Source organism: Suillus bovinus (assembly GCF_016758785.1).
Source record: "Suillus bovinus strain UH-Sbo-P2 chromosome Unknown EDB93scaffold_86, whole genome shotgun sequence".
NCBI lineage: Eukaryota > Fungi > Basidiomycota > Agaricomycetes > Boletales > Suillaceae > Suillus > Suillus bovinus.
In genome coordinates this window covers 140,344-162,127 of record NW_024542142.1, presented here as the reverse complement: position 1 = coordinate 162,127, position 21,784 = coordinate 140,344, and the positions used below count along the sequence as shown (strand labels likewise).

At 47.7% G+C, this 21,784-nt stretch overlaps 6 protein-coding genes across 6 annotated transcripts; 5 read left to right on the top strand and 1 right to left on the bottom strand.

The window, feature by feature from the left end:
• Positions 1–3,197: 3,197 nt before the first annotated feature.
• EDB93DRAFT_1309333 (uncharacterized protein) lies at positions 3,198–3,952 on the bottom strand (the record flags this gene model as incomplete). Its single annotated transcript, XM_041454798.1, is given in 4 exon segments — positions 3,198–3,515; positions 3,535–3,587; positions 3,643–3,756; positions 3,818–3,952. The coding sequence occupies 4 exon segments, from the start codon at positions 3,950–3,952 to the stop codon at positions 3,314–3,316; spliced, it is 504 nt and encodes a 167-aa protein (XP_041302888.1). The 3' UTR covers positions 3,198–3,313.
• Positions 3,953–4,175: 223 nt separating this feature from the next.
• EDB93DRAFT_1255149 (uncharacterized protein) lies at positions 4,176–8,684 on the top strand (the record flags this gene model as incomplete). Its single annotated transcript, XM_041453738.1, has 15 exons — positions 4,176–4,221; positions 4,277–4,822; positions 4,873–4,934; positions 4,986–5,126; positions 5,269–5,547; positions 5,608–5,710; positions 5,758–6,025; positions 6,078–6,294; positions 6,344–6,611; positions 6,667–7,007; positions 7,067–7,466; positions 7,520–7,716; positions 7,765–7,927; positions 7,963–8,099; positions 8,169–8,684. 15 exons carry the CDS (start codon positions 4,176–4,178, stop codon positions 8,682–8,684), a joined length of 3,684 nt encoding a protein of 1,227 aa, XP_041302887.1.
• Positions 8,685–8,778: 94 nt separating this feature from the next.
• Positions 8,779–10,404, top strand: EDB93DRAFT_1176185 (uncharacterized protein). Its single transcript, XM_041450505.1, has 3 exons — positions 8,779–9,052; positions 9,105–9,796; positions 9,846–10,404. Exons 1-3 carry the CDS (start codon positions 8,857–8,859, stop codon positions 10,197–10,199), a joined length of 1,242 nt encoding a protein of 413 aa, XP_041302886.1. The 5' UTR covers positions 8,779–8,856; the 3' UTR covers positions 10,200–10,404.
• Positions 10,405–10,407: 3 nt separating this feature from the next.
• Positions 10,408–11,971, top strand: EDB93DRAFT_1176183 (uncharacterized protein). The gene is made up of 7 exons (XM_041450504.1): positions 10,408–10,714; positions 10,775–10,882; positions 10,931–11,014; positions 11,063–11,194; positions 11,244–11,351; positions 11,401–11,660; positions 11,722–11,971. The coding sequence occupies exons 1-7, from the start codon at positions 10,466–10,468 to the stop codon at positions 11,843–11,845; spliced, it is 1,065 nt and encodes a 354-aa protein (XP_041302885.1). The 5' UTR covers positions 10,408–10,465; the 3' UTR covers positions 11,846–11,971.
• A 455-nt stretch (positions 11,972–12,426) lies between these two features.
• On the top strand, positions 12,427–16,307 carry EDB93DRAFT_1309325 (26S proteasome regulatory complex non-ATPase subcomplex Rpn1 subunit; the record flags this gene model as incomplete). Its single annotated transcript, XM_041454797.1, has 13 exons — positions 12,427–12,552; positions 12,607–12,663; positions 12,716–12,880; positions 12,927–13,369; positions 13,419–13,577; positions 13,624–13,862; positions 13,913–14,062; positions 14,113–14,219; positions 14,265–14,643; positions 14,698–15,035; positions 15,094–15,484; positions 15,537–15,655; positions 15,715–16,307. 13 exons carry the CDS (start codon positions 12,427–12,429, stop codon positions 15,913–15,915), a joined length of 2,874 nt encoding a protein of 957 aa, XP_041302884.1. The 3' UTR covers positions 15,916–16,307.
• Positions 16,308–18,696: 2,389 nt separating this feature from the next.
• On the top strand, positions 18,697–20,871 carry EDB93DRAFT_1323062 (major facilitator superfamily domain-containing protein; the record flags this gene model as incomplete). Its single annotated transcript, XM_041454976.1, has 11 exons — positions 18,697–18,726; positions 18,896–19,084; positions 19,136–19,166; positions 19,216–19,323; positions 19,377–19,490; positions 19,550–19,753; positions 19,804–19,954; positions 20,012–20,161; positions 20,225–20,443; positions 20,499–20,648; positions 20,736–20,871. The coding sequence occupies 11 exons, from the start codon at positions 18,697–18,699 to the stop codon at positions 20,869–20,871; spliced, it is 1,482 nt and encodes a 493-aa protein (XP_041302883.1).
• Positions 20,872–21,784: the final 913 nt, after the last annotated feature.

The window sequence follows — 21,784 nt, the reverse complement described above, 5'->3', positions numbered from 1 at the left end:
AATCACTTACATCCCTGATAGTAACTCCGCCCCGAAGGTCCATTAGTTTCCCCGCTCCCTATCTTGCTGTTGTACAGGTAACAGATCCCAGGAAGCCGCAACTTACTCTGAATCCTCTGGGGGTCACAAAGCATCCTGTTCCGGGACAGGCTGCTCGTTGGCATGGGCGCGCAGTCCTTGGCGCCGTCAACGCTTGATGCCTTTGGCATAAGGATGTGAAAGCTATAGGTATTTGGATCCAAAGTAAAAGCCAGTGGATTTGGGAAGAACCTGAGCTCACAGAGATAAGCGAAGGTGCACAACAAGTTGGTTGGGCGCCTGCAACGACCATGAACACGTGTGATACTGTTGACGCCAAGGGTATTCGTGAGTGCAAGGGAGTTTGTGCTTGAGTTGTGAAGATAAGCAAAGCCCACTGACACAGGGTAAGGGTTTTGTTTGAACGTCTTTAACACTTTTCAATCTCTCACAATGTCAATAACCTTTCCATGAGGCCAGACTCCAGCAACGGTCTGACCTCCGTGAAACCGTCGAGCCGCACGCGCTACCAGCCTCAGGACATGGGCAACCGCAAGACTTGGCTTTCATCGACATCCTTGTAACGCATTCGGCGAGATTACTAAGAGGCCTTGGCGTGCTAAGAACGAAGGAATCTTAGGATTATATTGCTGAGAGTTGTCTGATAGTTATCGCGAACATATTCAAACCCAGCGCTAAAGGTTCCAAAGCACGGAAGGAAGACAAACGAGGGCAGACGCCCGCACCAGCAAGATTAATATCGTGTCATCATACATTATCATATGTGAATAAATGCAAAGTATCGAGGAATACAATAACGGGACCTAACTTCTTCAATCCAAACAGCGCACCGAATTCCAGATGAAGATCCTTCACGAAGAAGGGAGGGGCAAAAAATTGTGCGAGAATCTTCAACAGGCCCAAGGGCTCCAGTTGAAGACGGCAGGACCCATAATCAATGGGGGCTGCCCCGCGCTGGCAGAAAGAGCTGTCAAAGTCAAAGGCGGCGGAGCCTCTGCGAAATCCACAATGAGCGTTATTAAGAACTAGAACACATGCATATAACTTACGACCATGCAAAACACAAAGGATTGCAAAAGAAATGTAGGGGTTACAACCCATTCCGGATACGTTTTCATGAATTCCGTTACTGGCAACTGGGTTTGACAAGATATGCTCCCAACGGGCTTTCACTTTGCTGCGTGGGTACAGAAACTCCACATATGCCTGAAACAGCCGCGAATTAAGTGAGATCCGAGCCGAAGGTAAACGACAGCGTATGGCAACAGCTTGACATCACAATAGAGCTTTCGACGACAATAGTCTGTGAATCACAAATTACGTGTTAGATACCGGACAACAATTCAAAAGCTCAGGGAGACTGAGTTATGCCATGCGAAGCATGGAAGCACCGATAAATTCCTTCAAGGTCATCATCATATGCTTGGCCCACGACTTGCTCCATAAGCAATGCATCATGCATCGGGTTGAATCTTGTCCATGCGGATAGGCAACGGGCTATGATGGGCCTGTGCAGTATGAGAATTTCTGCCTAGTTATCATCAGTCCAAAAATGAGTGCGTGGTTTCTGTGTGCGAGCACTGGTGTGGTCAATGACATGACTGGGTCATATAAGCTTGTGCGGTATGCATCAGTGGTATGAGTGTGTCATGTACTTTGGGCGGGTCAAGGAGGACAATGCCGCGCGTGCACAAGCAAACGCACAATGCACCGATGAACCGCACCCGACGTATCGAGGCACATGATCCTCGTGTACAAAGACAAAGCCACTTGACCCTGTTTAAAATGCATTTGGATTCGGGAAGAGGGCGATGCCGCACGCGAACGCACGACGCACCGATAAACCGTGCCAGACGTATCAAGGCGAACGATTCTCGTATGCGAAGACAAAGCCACTTGACCCTGATTATCACATGCGGTTCAAATATCAATGATATATGGTTGCGTGGTTATGCAGGTTTCTTTGGTATGCAATGGTCTGGCCAAGGTCGTAGGTTTATCAAATAGTTTGTCTGTGGGTCGAGGAGGGCAGTGCCGCACGCACACAAGCGAACGCACGAATGCACCGAGGCTTATCGTCGAAGCGACCCTCGTGTACAAAAACAAAGCCACTTGACCCTAATAAAAATTGGCGGGAAGCATGGCAATGCCGCACGCGAACGCACAAATGCACCGATGGACCATGTCCAACGAATCAAGACGAATGGTCCTCGTATGCATAGACATCGCCATACCCTTGGTATCATGTGATAACAACTGGTTCATTTGGGTTCTTGTGTGCCAGGTTCAAAGCGACGATCGCGACAGTTCCGAAATAAGTGGCAAAGGCATCGAGATTGAGTCAAACATTGAAAAATATTGGTTCGACGTTGGGATAGCTGTGGGCGTGGTCCTGGGCGATGAGTGGAACAGAGACTGTGAGACATTTGCCTATCTGGTTCGCTGCCTCGTTGCGAGATATTGGTAGAGGGTGCCGGTAAGAGGGCTTGCTTGCTGGCAGTGCCTCATGCTTTTGACTAGAGGGGCTGCATGAGCTAGAGATTTGTGGAAGGGAAAGGGGGGAGTGAAAGCGAAAAGGACATTGGAATTCCGATTCGGAGACTGCCAGTGACGACAAATAAAAACATTGGCAAATAAGTGCACCCTCAAGGCTGGACTTGAACCCGAGCGTGTCCAGGGAAGGGCTTAATTATTTTATTAAAAACGATCATTAATTCGAAGAGAGGCGTACACTGCTAATCGGGATAAACCTGAACCTAGCATGCGTAATCATACCTTTATGGGATCTGTGCGAACCCCAGTACTATCATAATATATACATTTACCAAAGGATTTCCGTCAATGTAGTAATGGGAGCATGAAGCAAACCATAAAAGGATATTGGTAGCAAAGGTCAAGCAGATATTGGGATCCTCTCTGACGAGTATGGTGTCAGGGACGGTCCACTATCATGTACTAACATATTACAAACCATCATAGCCTAACATTGCGACGGGGTCAAATGCTGAGGTCTGGTTGGCCTCACACCTATGTTGTGCGTTTGCAATACAGTCATAGTGTTATCGTATTACTGTATTTCTGTATTTACTCTAACACCGGTGCTTCACAGCATGATCGGGCAGAACGAGGGCAAGCATTGATTGATCTAATTTACAAACAGCAAATATAACTAGATGAAACACGCTACAAAAACGGAGGGACGGTAAAAATAAGCTGAAAATCATCCCATATACTTGTGCGAATCTCATCCAGGATGTCCTGGCTGAGAGGGCTATCAGCTGGTATAGTCAGGTTGTCCGCCTGTCCAAGACTCGATAAATTTCCCTTCCAAACTGATCTTAGGGTTCCAGTTAGGCCAGGGCCCCCGAGGAAAGTCTGGATTGGCGGCAATGAATGCCATCCAGAATGCAGTCACAGCCCCAAGCCCACTCAGGCGCTCTAACGTCCCGAATGGTGTCAACCAGCCAAGTTTCCACCTGTCTGGCGAGCACAGACCAACTGGCCTCGGACAAGGGATTGAAAGATGGCGGAAGTGGCAAGAAGGGTATCTGCATGAATGTAAGGTTCAATGTGTGTCAGTGCTGCGCACGATTCGAGACTCACCATGAGCTGTGGGACAGACTGCGACTCGAAATTTGAAACCAATTCTGTCCAGGAAATATGGCGAATTACAGGCACCGCCTGCCCTCCAAATTCTCGCGGCCATAGAATTGTGACCTGTAGTGGCTAGTAGACAAGGTGAATGGTGTCAAGGAATCTGAATTAAAAGAGTACTTACAATGGTACCAAAATTCGACTGTGCAGACTGCGCTGTACTTCCTTGGAAAGATATGGAGAGGAAAACGGGTGTGAAGCCAATGCCTTCATTGGCTTGGAGAGGCGAGGTGTGGATGATGCTGGTGACGACAGACATGCACCGTGTGGTGAGAGTTGTTTTATTGACAATGTTTTGTTGATTGAAGTGTGTTGATTGAAGACTTTGTGTTGATTGATCGAAGACAAGGTAGTATTCCCACGGATGACGTCTTGAAGTTTCTCCTATCAATATTCAAGCTTAATAACGTGTTTGCAGCGTGTCGCCTGTTTTTTCAATGTTTTTTGCCTTTGCTTCGAGCGCTTTCAAACATTGCCCCACCATGGCCAGGACAGGTTATCAAAGGTCAATTCCCTTTGATCCCCAAAGTACGAATTCTTTTTATGCCAGCAACAGACTTACAGTGATATTGATATTCCCCAGTATTTTCATTACAGAAACTCGGCGGACGTGTGGTATGCAAGATCTGCCCGCAGCGTAATGGGAAGCGGCGAGATATGAAGACCTGTCATGTTGCTGAACACTGCGCTACCAAAATTCATAAGGACAGCCTTATCCTTAGTTTGCGCACTCAGGAGAAGAAAATTTGTTCACTGCCTGCCCAGTCACCGTCACCGTCACCTCCCCTCACTCCCGCTGCTCATTCCCGCATGGACTACGATATTCCACCACTGGAAGACCCAGAGAGACCAATAACACCTTCCTTCCCTTTGGTGATGAGTACGGAGGATGATGACAGCGGCCATGACCATGAACTCGAATTACCACAACTGTGGGATCCATCAACACGAATGTTTGCGCTTGAGGAACCCGACCTTTACAGTGAACTTATTGCTGCTCGAAACCGGGGTGACGCACTCTTTACGTGCTCTCTTCAGCCACTTGCAGATGAACTTGGACTTGATGATGACGACATGCTGGACCCTCCTCCTGACGATAACAAATTTGGACTGTTCTTGGAGGGTGAAGGTATGTAGATACTGTGTACGTCATGCGAGAAATAACTAATTGTGCTTCAGAGGATCACATCAACAATCAACTGTGCATGGATGATTCCACATATCCATGGCCTTCGAAAGCGGTATGTTTCATTTTATTTTGATCTATCAACAAATTTACGGAATCCTGCTAGACCTTTATCACAGACCTCCTCTTTGGTTCGACGCGCCTGCGATTTTCAGAGGCACAGAAAAAAGCTGTGCTTAGTTGGGCGCGCGAAATGGGCGCTCAAAATGTGCCTACCTTGTATGCGCTTCGCAAAGCTCAAGATCATGTTCGTAGCTGCATCGGAAATCCAACTTGCAAGGTTACAGCATCTTCCAGGTAACATCTTTTATATAAACTCAATTGGCTCCGCAATCACTATGGTACGTGCATCTATTTTAGTGTCAACATTGATTGATCTTCCTCACCAGGACTATTCCAACCCTCTCACTCGCTTCTGCATGCAGGACTATCCTGAAGATGGGAGAGGGAATATGTCTCAAGTGCACCACGGATCGAAGATGCTGCATGAGCTTCCCGAAGAACTACTTGTCCCGTCTGTTTGCGTCAACGGCGGTATCTACTTCCGGAATGAGCTGCTTCAGTCGACAACTGGATTCTTTATTCCTACGCGTTTCTTTCAAGCCAATATCTCTAGTTGCGATGCTGAACAAGCATCATTGCAGGTCCTTGCATTGGGACATCCAGTTGTACGGACAGAGGTACAATCACCATCCGAGTCTAACTTCTAATTTAATATCTCTTTCTAGGCAGGTTTTGCAGTAGATCCCGAGCGCATCATATTGGAAGTTTCGTCGTTTCAGCGGACCTACATAGACTTGCAGGCTGACGTTCATTTGTGCGGGTTTACATGTAGGTAATTTTTTCTATCGTTTAGGTGACTATTCATAGGTTTCTAGCGACATCGCAGCCCTTCGCTGCAAAAATGCCCAACCCCCTGCGCGAAAAGTCAAATGGTCGACTCGTCCTCACTGTTCCCCAAATAATCTTCATGGACGATGTCTCTGGGAATGTGTCGAAGCAGTGGAACAAACACCACGCGGTGTACATGTCTAATGCCTCCATGCCATGCGAGATGCTTGAAAAGGAATTCTGTGTTCGTTTTGTGTCATCCTCGCCGCATGCTTCACCCATGGAGATCGCCAAAGCCGTCAAAGAATCAATCGAGTTTGTTTATTTCAATTTTTCAGTCTATTTGTCTTGTTGATGTGTCCGTCAGGGCTGCCGTGGATGAGGGCATTGTTGCGTACGACTGCAAATACAAAGATGAGGTGATGCTCATCCCCTATGGCCTATTTGACGCAGGAGATAACCCCATGCAGGCGGAAGAGTGTAGCCATGGCGGTTTACACTGCAATTACTTCTGTCGCACATGCAAAGTAGGAGGTACGACGTCTGTGAAACAGTCTGATGAAGGGTATCTTAAATTATTTGAGGTAAGCCTTTGTATTTGTCGGCGATCAATTTTCTGAAGCGGTGCATTAGATTGGAGAGCTTCGTCGACCAGAAGAAACAATTCAGCAGATTCTCGAGCAGATCGAGCTTTCAAAGTTGTCGGGTGGAACTACGAAAGTGCAGGCTGCTGTCTCGTCGACTGGCACCCATGACACTACCTCCGCATCAATTGTGAACCGCCTCCTGGAACTTGGGAAGCGTCTGCGGAAACGAGAACCTGGCAAACCAGCGATCAACGAACGAGAGGTCCGACAGACATTGGAGAGGGAGTTTGAGGAAATGCTGGGCGGTCTCCCCTGTGGAAGATCATATCAACCCTTTGCTTAGCATGACAGGGCTCAACATACATCAAGACACACCGACAGAGATTCTCCATACCATTCTCCTTGGCGTTGTGAAGTATTTTTGGGGTCAGACTATCTGGATCCTCGACAAAACGCACCTCGTCAAGATATTCCAAACCAGATTGGACAATATCAACAAAGACGGCCTTAATTCACCCACTCTTGGTGCAGAGTATATCTGTCGGTACAGCGGTAGCCTGATCGGCAAACACTTTAAGAGTCTTGCTCAGATCATGCCTTTTCTTATATATGATCTTGTTCCGTCTACTGTCCTGAATGGATGGGCCGTCATTGGACAGTTGGTGGTCTTGCTGTGGCATACGAGAATTGATGATGTTGAGGAATATCTGGTACGCCTTCCCCAACCCTGACCCATGAATACAAACTCATTTCATGTCTGTGATACCAGGCTTGTCTTACGCATACTATTGACGATTTCCTCAATATCTCAGTTCAGTGCGCACCTAGCATCATCCTCACCAAATCAAAATTCCATTTTTTACTCCATATTCCGGCCTATATCCGAAGGTTTGGGCCACCTATCTTGTTCTCAACTGAACGCTTCGAATCCTTCAACCACGTCTTCCGACTCAGCTGCGTTCATAGCAACCGTCAAGCTCTGAGTCGCGACTCATGCAACGCGTTTGCATACAATGATATTCTCAAGCATGTCACTACTGGGGGTTTTTGGATGGAGTCGAAAAGCAAGCGGTGGGTGCACGCTGCTCCAGGTGTCCTCAACTATATTTCTGATCACCCAGAGCAGCGGCACCTCTTGGGTGTTCCCACAGTGCACCAGAATCATCCAGGTGAGTTCGTTGCAACATGTCCGTTCTTAATTCTCATGTATGCAATTTTCGAGGCATGGCAACAGTTCCAACTTCATCAAAGACCTCACCTGTGCCATGGACATCAACACGCTCAAGCATGCTCCGGCCAGAGATCAAGTCATCAAACAATGCCGTATTTCAGGCGTCTTCGGTCATTGCTGTGAACGGGGACAAGGTCGCCATCGAAAAATATGCCATTTTGCGTGGCAATGGACAGCTGCCTGCTGAGGTGAGGATTTTACTTTTGCCATGCTGCTGTTATCTTATGCGCTTTTAGATGTCTATCGGAAAGATCGTCGAAATCATTGTTTCAGAATCTAGCCCTCGTGTCGCAAGTCATGTTGTTATCCGGCCTCTTCATTTTCTACCTGATATCCACCCCCAGTTGCGATTACTTCAGTTGCAACTTGCTGATGAAGAACACTTACTATTTGCCCTCGGTAAGAGCAGCCCATTCTTCATTCTTTGCAAGCAGCTAATTTGCATATACTTCAGAACATTTTGTCTGCTGTAAACGTACAGCATGACTGCGCATCATCGAGCTGCGGCGAGTTTGTATCTGTCAACATACAACAAGAACGCACTGAGACGACAAAGACTAAGACATCACTTGTGCATAAAAACGCGAGCCATTTTGTTTTAAATGCCCACTCACTGCACAATTACGCCCTCATATCACAGGTCATCCCCCAACCCCTTCACATGGCAATGAGCCTCCCTTTTTTGCCAAACTCACGAGAGGTACGGTTAAAAGCGGCAAGGACTGTCAGAGCAAAGAAGGCTGGAACCACAGACACAGCTGAATGTACTGGAAGTGCCCCTCCAGTATTTGATCGTGCTACCCGTAAGCCCAAGCAAGGTGGGAAGGATAAGAAGGGTCCCTCCTTTCAACCTCCTATGCATTCATCCCTAGCACCACAACCAGTGGTCCATCCACTTGCACATTCGGCATTCTCTATCCCCCCAACGCCAGTACATGTACCCGCTTCCCATCATCCTCCGATGCCAGCATATGCAGGTACCTACCATCACCCAGTACATGTACCCGCTTCCCATCATCCTCCAATGCCAGCATATGCAGGCACCTACCATCACCCAATGTACCCAGCGCCATATGTATTCCCCTCTGTATTCCAAGGCCCCCTTATGTACCCACTTCCTTCCCCTACAAATACTCATTTTCACACGGGACTTTGAATAAAATTTATTCTTTTGATGCACGATAAACCAATTAAAAGCGATGAGAACTGATGAAAACCGGTGAAAGCTATTTATAGAATAGGGTGGAAACAGCGAGGGAATACATACGACGTTGGGCTGAGACCAACAAACTTTACTCACAATTCACCGCAAACTATCTCGCTGCAGCATGACTGCTCATATCGACGTCCACGCATTCTATGTCGAAAAGGCTACCGCAGCTTCTTATCGGGTTGGGGAGACAATCACCAACATCGGCCAGCTCAGAGCCTGTCTCCAGCATCAAGCTCGACTCGAGTTCAATAAAGAATGGTTACAAGTACCTGACCTTCATCCTGATCCTGATTCCGTTCTTCTCACTACAAGTAAGTGTTTTTCTGTTAAATCAAAACGAAAATTCATTCACGCCACCTCCAGATGTGCATGGTACCTCCATGCTCGAGGATAACCTAATGACAATCCAGAGCGTGTGTGATTTGGCGGATCACATTCTTGCGATCATTCCCTCCAAGCAGCTATCACCCTCTGTTGCTCCCTCGCTCGCGGCAACCGCGACCCAATCCTTGGCGAGCCCCGCCCACATGAAAAGTCAGGAGTTGATCAACTTAGTTGTATCAATGAATGACGCACTTCGAATCAAGGACAATATGAGGGTTGAACAACAGGTTGACTTTCATGCGACCCTGCAGTCATTTCAACGTGATCAGCTGCGGAGGGAGGAGGACGCGAAACTAAATTTTCAGCGATACGCCAAGGAGGTGGAGCGGCAGCTGAAGGACACTCAACATCAATGCAACATCCTCAAGCAAGAACATACCCTTGACCAATCGTGCATCAAATTCCTGGAGGACAGACAACAAGAGGACAGACAACGCATCAAGGACCTGGAAGATAAGCAACAGCAGGACAGCTCATGGATTCAGGACCTTGAGAGTTCGCTTCTCGAGGAGAAGAAGCTTCGGGCGGAGGAGAAGGAAGCTAGCGATAAGGAGAAGGAAGCTAGCGAGAAAGAGAAGGAAGCTAGCGAGAAAGAGAAATCGTACATGCTAATGAGGATCGAGGAGATTGAAGATGAGCACATCGAAACCGCTGGGTGGGTTAGTGGTGCGGTAAGTATCGACTATCTAATGCTATTATGACGCTTGAATTATTGGCTAGGATACCAAACTCATGGATCGCATTTTACTCCGCCACTTACTTGATCTCGCGCAAGCGAAGCTCGCAGTCGCGTCTGGACTTCCCAGAAACAACAAGACCTTCCGCATTACACAGTCATTCCTCTGGAGAGAGGCACTGTCTTCCTCCCAGACAACCCCTGAGCACGTGCAAGCTGCCAAGAAATTATTGAACACACCAGGGTTGTCTCTTGATGCCGCCACGAAAAAATTCGCCTTATCCGACAGCAGGATGAACATCGTGGTCCAGAGACCATTGATGATTCGTGACATGGGAGACAGCGCAGCCCACCCCAAGCATGTATCAAGGGAGGTGTTTAAGAAAATAATTTCGTGACACGCTGTCGCCGGAAATCACGACGGACTTCATGCTATCTTAGAACTTGTTGATCCTGTAACTCAGTCCACCTGATTTCACATCACGCGCTCACAATGTTGTATTACTTTCTTTTACCCCAAGTTACAAGTACGATTACGCAGATTCAAATTTACCAATGTCAGTTGTACTTATTGCCAATGGATTTTCGGTCACGTGCAACGCATCACGTTCGGGCTGACTCTGACACCGTCTCTGTTCAGTGTGTTCATCGCGCGGTGCTGGGTATGAGCTACCTCAGTCAATTCCGACTCCAACAGGCACCTGTACCATTGTTCCCCCGGGCTGCTACATCTAGCCTGCCGTCATCCCCACTTGCGGCACGAACACCACTTCGGTCAGTCACACGAGGCGAGGTCAGACGACGGATCGAATCTACAGAGTCGGAGGCTGAGACCAAGCGGCTCAAGACTTGCGCTACAGACGTTTGCAGGACCAATGGGTTACCTGATGATGCGCTAGAAGAATTTGCTACAGTAAGTCTAAATCATCAGCATGTACAGTATAAGCGCACTAAAATTCATCCATCCATGCAGAAACCCGAAAAGGAGATGCTACTTAACATCATGGGGCATCTCATTGCCCTAGACAAGCGAAAGGCGAGAGATGATGCTCGTGAGCTCATTAGCTCGGCGGAATTCAAGGTACAGGTCTGACTCTCATATATTTTACTATTCTTACATTGCTTCAAGCAATCACTCACCGACAGGCTTCGCGCTTGCCTATTGTCTCCAAATCTCTCAGGATATGTGACGCACTTGTCTCAGAACCTCTTCGTGAGTTTTTTTATTCTTATCTGACAAATAAAGATTAACATGTTCCAGGAATTCGTAAAGAAACACCCTTCTGTATTCAAGATACCCCTCGCCGCCCTGCAGGATCTCGAACTTATGAATAAGTTGGACTCGATGATTAAGGAACTGCTTACGCAGCAGCGCGGAAGCATGAAACAAAAGGTTTGTCGATTCCTGAGCTGCTATGATATTTTTAACGTTTTGAACACAGATCGTTACTTCCGCTGATAGAGGATCAAATATCCATGCGCTCTGTCGGTCGTTATCAGGTAACTGCACCGAGATTACTTCAGCACACTGGTCTTGTGTGGCCTTTCTGGCAAGTTGATTCACAAACCCCGCCATGTCTTCCACTCACTCTAATCTAGCGTTCTTCACTGATCCAATTCTGGACTGTCGTTGCAGAGAGCGCAAAGTCCCAAGAGGAAGTCACTTTGAACAGCAACCATGAACACGTGCCGGCAGATATGGAAGGTGACGAGGCCGATTCCAGCCCTTCAACGATCACACAGTGCACTTGGACGTTTAATCAATACTGGAGCTATATCGACGTTCTTTTGGGTGAGCTCAGGGACGACGCTAAGAAGAATACATCTACGACACAGGCAGCTGAAGAATTCGTTAAACAGTGTGTTTCACTGCTTCTTGAATTTTGTGCGTTAATTTGATCTCATCATTGATTTGTATAGATTTTTCACAGAGGTCCTCCAAGCTGACTTACGAAAATACCCGAGTACAACGTCCCTCGCTCCATCCCTCGACTCCATGACTGTGGACTGGCAAAAGACAATTCATAGCAAACTTATTTGGTGATTCTTATGTTATGTCCTACTATACTTTAGATACACCGTGATAATAATGATGGATTGCTCCCATATTTTTTACCGTCGCTGGAAGTTTATGTTCTGATATATATATATAGTTGAGTTTTAATGTCACCATGGTATACATGCAATGGTGATGAAGTGTCGATGGGACCTGATATTAACCTTACTCTCATGTTACCGCGCTAACATTGTGGTATTATTTTGCTCCCTTGGTTGCTCGTCCCTTGTGCAGACCTTGTGCAAAGGTTGGCTCGGCTGTCAGCAATACCCAGGAAGGCCGGTGTCGAGGTTATATTTAATTTATGGTCTATGCAACATTTCCGGAAATCCTTCCGTCAACCATAACCCTATGTGCATGTGTCACAATCCTATTTTTGGGTCATGACAACGTTTGTGACAATTCTCAGTTATAACAAATAAAATTGGGCACCAGTGTGACAGAATTAAACGATACCCAAAACAGGATATGTGTGACACCTGCAATGGTGTGTGACGCGTCCCCGACGCGCGTCGAGACTTATTGGCTGCCAAGTACCTAACTTCACCACCTTAGAGGCATCTACGAACATGGCAGAACGACCAGCAGCAGATATTACAGTTCCTTCACAGGATCCAAAGGAGAAGAAGAAGGAAGGAGAGGACAAGAAGCTAGACACTAAAGCGAATGGTGTAAAGGACGAGGAGGAGGAACTAGTGAGTGTTAATCACATTAGCGAAATCAACATTAATTTGATTTACGTTTCCTAGTCAGAAGAGGATGCACAGCTCAAATCTGAGCTGGAGATGCTCATTGAACGATTAAAGGTGCGTGCCACACGATCGAGGTAGAAAGAACAAGTAATTGAATTCGTAGCAGGAATTAAACACGGATCTCTACCGTCCTGCTCTTGAAACACTCCGGACACTCATAAGAACTTCCACGTCGTCCATGACTTCCGTTCCGAAACCACTTAAGTTTCTGCGCCCACATTATCCCAGCCTGCAGGAGCTGTTCGAGACATGGCCCGCATCCGAAAACAAGGTACGAGGAAAGCCTTTCTGTATAACCCTGGCTTATCATCATGTAGAGTCTATTTGCCGATATTCTCTCTGTTCTCGCTATGACCTACTCCGATACTGAACCACGAGGAACCCTCCGCTATCGCCTTCTGTCTGCATCTCTCCTCCCTCCTACATCCAAAATCTCTGAACCCGGTTCTTGGGGACATGAATATGTTCGTCATCTTGCTGCTGAATTAGGAGAGGAGTATACCATCCGTCAAGAGGGTGAAGAAGCAGTCCCCCTACCAGCACCCGAGGCTGATTCAGACGCGCCTAAATCAAAGCCTGCTCCGGTCCCTGGCACCATCGAAGACTTACACAATCTCGGCTTAGAATGCGCTACGTTCTTCCTAGGGCACAACGCTGAGCCAGACGCCGTAGATTTATTCGTGGAGCTCGAGATTGTTGATCGGATAGCAAGTCTCGTGGACGCAAACACATTCGGTCGTGTGTGTGCCTACATGGATCGGTAAGTTAACCTTTTGTACATATCCTCATGTCTTGAATTTCTTTTGTAGATGTGTCATGCTCCTCCCTCCTCCTGACGATGTCACATTCTTACGCACGATACACAAGGTCTACCTCCAATTCTCCAAATTCCCTGAAGCTCTCGGTGTGGCAATCCGCCTTAATGACGCTGCACTCATCCGACAAGACTTCAACGCCTCCGGCAACCCGTGAGTCGTGTCATACGCGCATTGATATACACTCATATCTGCACAGGATAATGAAGAAACAGCTTGCTTTCCTTCTTGCGCGTGCACAAATTCCAATCGAATGGCTGAAAGCGTCCGCTTCAGAAGACCCAGATGCAGACGCAGAAGATGAATTCCCAGAAGACATCTTAGATTGCCTAAGCAACACACAGCTCAGTAGACACTTCAAGGAGTTCGGAAAAGAGGTGGGCGTTGCAGATCCGAAAAGCCTCGAAGATGTCTACAAGAGTCATTTGGAGACTACAAGTGTGTTTTTGAAAACTATTCTGTTTTGTTTTGTTCTGAACCACGATCAGGATCAGGGCTGTCTGCCAATGTCGACTCCGCTCGTGCTAACCTTGCAGGCACATTTGTCAATGCGTTTGTTAACGCTGGTTTTGGTAACGATAAACTGATGGTGGAAGCCGAGGAGGGCAGCAGCTGGGTTTACAAGAACAAAGACCACGGTGACTATCTTACCGGTTTGTAAAGCCGGTATACTGACAACCTTTTTTAGGCATGATGAGTGCTGCAGCTAGTCTTGGACTTGGACTCCTCTGGGACACGGATGTTGGTCTCAGTCACATCGACAGATATACATACTCTCCTGAAGAGTGGATTAAGGTATTATTCACTTCGTGTTACCGCGCATCCCTATTAATTATTTAGGCTGGTGCATTTTTGGCTACAGGTTTGCTGAATGCAGGTGTGCGCACGGAAGCAGACGCCGCCCTCGCGCTGCTAGCAGAACACGTAGAGAACAAATCCGTCCCACTCAAAATAGCCGCAATTATGGGACTCGGTGTAGCCTACGCAGGCTCGCACCGCGAGGATTTGCTCACTCTCCTCCTTCCTGCGGTTGCAGACGATGGCGTGTCGATGGAGATCGCTGCACTCAGCGCGCTCGCCCTAGGATTCGTGTTTGTAGGCAGTGGAAACGGGGAGATCACGAGCACGATCTTGCAGACACTGATGGATAGAGATGATAAGGCTCTGGATGAAAAGTGGGGACGGTTCATGGCGTTGGGGTTGGCGCTGCTCTACGTTGGTACGTTTCCATACGCTTTTTCGAGCCGTCAGACGTGTTGAGTCGGAGTTGCAGGCTTGCAGGATGCTTCGGATGCCACGCTCGAGACACTGAAGGCGATTCAGCACCCGATTTCAAGGCAGGCACAAATTCTCGTGGAGGTATGCTCTTTCGTTGCTACCGGGAACGTTTTGCGAGTGCAGAGATTGCTACACTTATGCGGCGAGCACCTTGATGCCCTCAAGGAGAAGGAGAAGGAGCAAGCTGAGACCGCGGAGGGGAAGAAGGACGAGAACAAGGACGAGAAGAAACCTGACGATACGTTCCAATCGTTCGCCGTTCTTGGTATTGCAATGATTGCCATGGGCGAGGATATCGGTGCCGAGATGTCCATGAGACAATTCAACCACTTGGTACACCTTTTTGGAAAAAAAATGATCTAGTTGTCTTACTAACGAGTATCACTGTCAGATGCACTACGGCGATCCCATCATCCGCAAATCTGTTCCCCTTGCTCTCGGCCTTGTCAGCGCCTCAAATCCACAGCTCCCCGTCCTCGACACGCTCTCAAAATACAGCCACGATCACGACCTCGCGGTCGCACTCAATGCGATCTTTGCGATGGGCCTCGTCGGCGCAGGTACGAACAATGCACGGCTCGCACAGATGCTCCGCCAGCTCGCAGGCTACTACTACAAGGAGCCTGACTGCTTATTCATGGTCCGCATCGCGCAAGGTCTCGTGCACATGGGCAAGGGCACGATCGGGATCAATCCATTCTTCTCAGACAGGAACATCATGAGTCGACCGGCTATTGCGGGTTTACTGGCGACGATCATGGCGTTCACGGATGCTAAAGCTTGTGAGTCCTCTCACTCCGATTCACACAAGCCGATTCTGATGAATGCATATAGTCGTACTCGACAAGTACCATTGGATGTTGTACTTCCTCGTGACTGCCATGTACCCTCGCTTCCTCATCACACTTGATGAGAACCTCGAAAGCAAGCCTGTGACTGTCCGCGTCGGTCAGGTGAGTACCCAGTTTCCCTCTTTCATGTCATGCATAGCTTATCGTTGATCGTTATATAGGCTGTGGACGTTGTCGGCCAAGCTGGAAAACCACGTACGATATCAGGCTTCCAGACACACCAAACACCTGTACGACTAGGTACGACAGAACGTGCGGAGTTGGCGACAGAGGAGTTCATCCCATATGCGCATGTCCTAGAGGGCTTTGTTATATTACAAAAGAACCCCGGGTGGGAGAAGGAGGATACGATGCAGATGTAGGTATATACATGCCGTTATACGTGAAAATTTGGAAACAGGATATGGTTTTACAATCAAGCTACAAGACACATGAGACCAGGGTCTTGAATGCAACCTAATGCTGCGCGTGAATCCGATACACCGGATCCTCCGTACCACTGTAGACATTATTGACTTCGCATCTGCATCTTCGGACCCTTGTCTGAGACAACGGGTACGTTCCATTGATGACCGCGTCACTCAATTGATTCGTGACGTCTCGCGGGTTGTGATGGTCGCATCTCTGGAGTATTGCATGAACGAGTATGTCTGATCCGAGAAATTAGTAGCGCCGACTGTGGCGGTGGCTAGTGCTGGATCGAGTGTTCCCAATAGTGCGGCCAGAGATGGAAAGAATTGGTGTAACACTTTTTGGATATCGAAACGCATTGCGTCTATTTGCAGACAATGTCAATTTGTTGCGAGTTGCTACCGCAAACATGATATATCGTCGAAGAGCCGACTGGAGGAGTGTCATTGTTACGGTAGGACGTTCGAATGGCGGCAAGTTCAGTACTGCCGTTTATCATCGGTCGACTGAAAGATGTGTCTGGCATCGCTTCATGTACGTACAAGTACGATTGCGATTACCGTGAATGCATACATGGTGCTTGAATTGATAGCACACATTAGGTGCTCTTTGGAAGTGGGGTCTCTGCATACAAGCACCTTCATAGCCGCTGGAAGGCAGTGATCCTCAACCACCCAATCAGCCTCCAACTTCTTCATGTTGATACGTACCTCTTGGACTCATTCAGGACTCGACGACACATTGACTCATAGAGATGCTGTGCGAGTCAAAGCCATGAATGCCTGGAGTTAGATGGCTACTGACCTTGATCTTCTTTGTGCCCGGAATGGGGATAACATCTTCACCTTGGGCAAGAAGCCATGCCAATACAATTTATCCAGCGGTTGCATTATAGTGCTCGCCTACCCTCTTCAGGTCATTCACCAGCTTCAAGGTGTTCGAGATTGAGAACATCCTCCAAAGGGCAAGGGACACCCATGCTGAAGGTGTCTTCCGAATGATAGAAGCGATTCCACGTAAAATCGAAGAGAAATAAATGAGGTGAGCGACTGGCGACCGTTTCACCTCGTCCGTAATGACTGCAGACGGTGAAAGAGTGACATCAACAGCTGGGGAAATATTCAGCCTAAACCAGATCACAGAGCAAAGGCATAGATACCAGGCACATGACCATCCCTTGACAATCTCTAACAACAATTCCTCGCAACGCTCCTCCATCTCCATCTCCATCTCCATCTCCATCTCCATTTGCTTCTTGCTTTCCTTCAGCGGGGGCGGTCTCAGTAATGGTGGCGAAGGAATCCGCTGGTTTGGGGTGCAGCAGCACAATCCGCGAAAGCATCGTTCGCAAAGACTTGCAATGGAAAACAGGAAGATCCCTGGAAGGGCCGTTCAAGAATGGTGAATTTGGTTGTGAGCCGACACACCACATGGCCGGAAAACCAAACAAGCGCGCGGTAAAATGGTCTGATAGCTCCGCAGTGTGGCAGCAGAAAGACGGCCTTTGAAAACGTGTCGCTGAGCTAGAGCATAACCTGAGTGTGGGACGCCAGATTTGTCGATTGTAACCGGCAGAACTGACCTCTGCAGCAGGACAAAGCTTTCACCCAGCGCGTGATTTAAACACCCATGCATATACAGCTGTACAGTTGTAACCGTTGCGCAACCGCGTAATAAGGATTTCCGACTCATACAGAGATGACTCTGAGATGTTGAGTGCATTTGGTATTGGGTTGGTTGCTAGCACATATATGATATATCTGTTTGAGGCCGCAGATTGAGGGTGCAAGAAGAACTTACTCAGCACATAAAAGCCAGCCGTGTTCACATATTCAAAATTATCTGATCTCATAACACACAACTTCAAGTTGAAGTCACAGACAATGCGTTTATCCAAGTCCCCTGGAATTGTACTTTTCGTCGTTACTGCTTTAGCATCGTCAATCGCTGCCGTGCCCACCGAGTCGGATGCGCAAATTGCCAATAAATGTCCTACGTGGTGCTCGAGAAACACAAAATGTCGGAACTGCGTCATTGCGTATTGTGTGAGTACTCAAGTATTGGTGGATTTGATAACATGACTCACTTGCATGGCAGGACAACTACTTTCACTGCCCACGGGGATAGGCGATGGATATGATGAAGTAATCAGGTGTGCGGGGGTGTTTGAGGCTTACATAAGACATGACACGGGCCCCTGACATGTGCAACACCTCCTGGCTATAGATCCCTGACCTACGGGAATGAGTTAACGGAAATGAAGTCAAGTTCAGAGAATACTGACCGAGGTCACCACGGTGAGACATCTCACACGAACAGTTGGCATTCATGTGGACACGCTCCTCTAATGGATAACAAATATATAACCTAAAAATTATGGTGATTGTGCCAACACTTACACAATTTCTTTCACCTGCCCTCAGCAGTGTGATTTTTTTCTTTTCATTCCAAACGAAAGTGAGTCTCTCCACATTGGTCTGCCCCTTTACCACAGTAAAGGAGGGTTTTACGTTTTAAGACCCGATTTAATATCTTCGAGCTCTCACACTCTTCCAAACTGGAGTGCCTCGGAGAGACTCAATCCAGTCAAACATGATGCAAGTCGCACGTCCTTCAAAGGCTACCAGCATCACAATCTCTCCGAGTCTGAACAGGGTCTACAAGAGCTCAACACGGCGTTGTGCTTACACGAGTAGAGCACATAGTAATCCTCGCCGGTGTTGAGACGAGTCATGTCACGGTGTCTGATCCACGTTGGTCATGTATATACCTCTTATAATGTGAAGCCATCCATCCATTTCCAGAACGAAAGTTGCCAACCTCTGGTCGCTTTTGAACTGGCAACTTGAATCTGCAGCATCTTCTTTGGGTGCGATGCCGACACTCCCGCCTCTCTCCCTGGCTAAAACCCCGGTTGATCATGAACCCAAGAAACTTTCTTTTACTCGCAGACTAATTTTACTATTCATGTTCTGTCTCTCTCAGTTATTAGATGGCTTCAATTTTTCAGCTCTCTTCTCCGCAGTCCCTACCCTCGAGGTATCCATGAGATTGACTGAAAGTCAATCCACTTGGATCCTCAGTGCATTCCAGTTGACCTTTGCATCCTTTCTGCTTATCGTGCGTGCTCATCCCATTGATTCTGATTTTGCACTTCAACACGTTGTGTAGAGCGGTCGCATTAGCGACGTATACAACCCAAGTCAGTACTACGCTGTACCTGTCAGATAGTGACATTGATGGGCTTCCAGAAATTGCGTTTATTGGGGGTGTATCTGGCCTTTGTGTCATCTCGCTGTGCGCTGGATTTGTTAATGACATCATTCCGTTCATTGTTCTCAGAGCGTTGAATGGAATAGGTAAACGTTCCCGCCGGTCTGACGGTTTTTGGCTAACAAAATTCGCTTCTCAGTCTCTTCAATGACGGTCCCCTCTGCCTTACGACTCCTGATCAAAGTATTTCCCGAGCCGCTTGAACAAGCCCGGGCGATAGGGATATTTGGAGGCTGCAACGGCGTTGCTAACGGTGAGAGTCCGGCCTACTAGCTCTTTATCCACGACAAGCTTCATGGTTCCCTTTCATAGTCCTCGGTCTCGTAATTGGCGCAATGTTCGTCGAATGGACATCTTACCAGTGGGTGTTCTGGTTTTCAGCCATCGTGGCTGGGCCAGCGGCTCTGGCGTGTGTCTTCATCATACCGTCAGAAATTTCAAACAACACAGACAATCTTGAGCCTGCAGCAGAGAAATGGAAGAGCCTTGACTTGGTCGGCGTAAGCATCCTCACTGGTATTAATTTTCTGCGTACTCCACTTCCCATCGCTCACGAGCTCCGATAGTTGCTTTGATTTTGTTCATCTTCGCTGTGACATCTGGCTCCACTAATGGCTGGGCATCCACAAAAGTGCTGGTTCCGCTGATCATATCCATCTTAGTGGTGGTCGGGTTTTTCTACTGGGAAACGCGCATACCTGTGGACACAGCTGCAATGTATGCTTTCAGGGACACTCGCACCTATCACAGATCATTGGGCTGATCTTGTACCAGACCACCCCGGACATGGTTTTACCACAATTTCTCCGTTCTTTTCGCCCTCGCGCTCTTGCCATTCTTTTGGTGGGCCACAGTGTTCTCAACTTTTACCACCCTGTGGCAAAACGTATTTGGTTGGTCGGCAATATCATCGGCTGTACACATGTAAGGTTTTCACTGCACTGTCACTCTATGTTGTTCATCATTAAGATTGCTTTTACTTACCAGGTTCCCGATAGGCGTCGTAGCATTCGTTATGAGTTTCACCGGATCGCTCTCTCGCATCGTTAGTCCAAAATGGATTATTCTCACTGGTCTGTCCTTTTGCATGGTCGCGACCGTATTGTTGGCGCTTGGTGGAGGGAAGCCTCATGATTATTGGCCATATATATTCCCGGCTTTTGCTGTAGGAAGCGCAGGGGCCATGTTGACGTATACGCACACAAAGTAAGTTCAAATTATCGCAGCTTAATGAACACATTCAAAATTGTTGCAATCGCAGCATTGCCATTTTTCAAGCCGCACCTCCGTCCATGGCAGGCACAGTTGGTGCCATCTTTAATGGCGCTCTTCAATGTGGATCAGCAATTGGCCTTGCTGGTATCAGCTCGATAGAGATATCCGTGGAGGCCATCCATGGGGGCCCACATGAGTATCACGGACGAGCCGCGGCATTTTGGTTCCTCTTCACAGTTGTCTCCATTCAATTCATTTCAGTATCAATATTTTATGACCGCAGTGTGGACCACACACCTCAACCGGAACACGACAACCCCGCAAATCCTGCTCGACGCAGCACACACTTTGACGAAAAAATTAACGATGCGAACGTGACCATGATCGAAAAAGCTGACCTAGCGAATCTGTCGGTATAGTGACCGTACTAGGTTCTTTCTTTTAACGACTGTTTCTTTAGACGACCATTTGTGTTGATGATGTATTTCTTTTTTATTATTTTCCCGTTAACGACCGTACCGTGACAACCTGCAGGGTAAACGTGTTTTTTATTTCATTATTAGAGCCTGCAAGGCGGACCTCATAGTTTATTGTTTTGCTATACCCGCTACCAATCTGGCCATAAGTAATATACCAGTAGACTTTATTTCACCTCTCACCGAGATACCGGCTCGGTAGCGCTGTAGACTGCTTCAAAAACAGGGGGCGAGAAAAAGCTTTAGTTAGGATATCCGTGACGTTCTTGTAGCCTCGTGTGGTAGGATCAGTCCCGTTGCACCTGAGAGAAGTCGTGTGCCATCTGGCATCCACACGAGTGAGTTGAATCATCCACCGATCCCGATCGTTCTCTGCAACTGCCAGTGAGTGGGGAAGTATGTACTTGTCCTGAAACCACAGTAGTCATTGGGACTGCAATGACACTTACCTGCAAATCATCCTTTTGAAATCATTAGATTTGAAGCCACCTGGAAGTTTTTTTTGCATGCAATGAGTGTCCGAATGAGTTTTACAAGTTTGCAGCACCTATATCATCACTCGCTGCTGACGCTCCATGCACGATCCTGAGTCCGTTGGGTGGTGTTTGGGTCGAAATCGAAAGTGAGATGATCGGGGTCAAGGTGGGCGCCTCCTAGTGTTGTTGGCAAAACAGCTGAGTTTTGCCAGGTGGTTGTGCCAGACCGGTTGTGCCCGGCGGTCGGCAAAACTCATGCAAATGGAGGGTGGCACAGCTTGGCAAAACTCCAAATTCAAGTTGCGGAGATATAACTTCAATATAACTTAGATATAATAAGATTTACTTTAAATCCAATAAAACATAAAAATCAACATTCC

Coding starts and splice junctions, on each gene's coding strand:
- EDB93DRAFT_1176185 (XM_041450505.1), top strand. CDS start 8,857: ATGACTGCTCATATCGACGTCCACGCATTCTATGTCGAAAAGGCTACC. Junction 9,053..9,104: donor TTCCGTTCTTCTCACTACAA/GTAAGTGTTTTT, acceptor CGCCACCTCCAG/ATGTGCATGGTACCTCCATG. Junction 9,797..9,845: donor CTGGGTGGGTTAGTGGTGCG/GTAAGTATCGAC, acceptor ATTATTGGCTAG/GATACCAAACTCATGGATCG.
- EDB93DRAFT_1176183 (XM_041450504.1), top strand. CDS start 10,466: ATGAGCTACCTCAGTCAATTCCGACTCCAACAGGCACCTGTACCATTG. Junction 11,015..11,062: donor ACTTGTCTCAGAACCTCTTC/GTGAGTTTTTTT, acceptor AACATGTTCCAG/GAATTCGTAAAGAAACACCC. Junction 11,195..11,243: donor GCGGAAGCATGAAACAAAAG/GTTTGTCGATTC, acceptor TTTTGAACACAG/ATCGTTACTTCCGCTGATAG.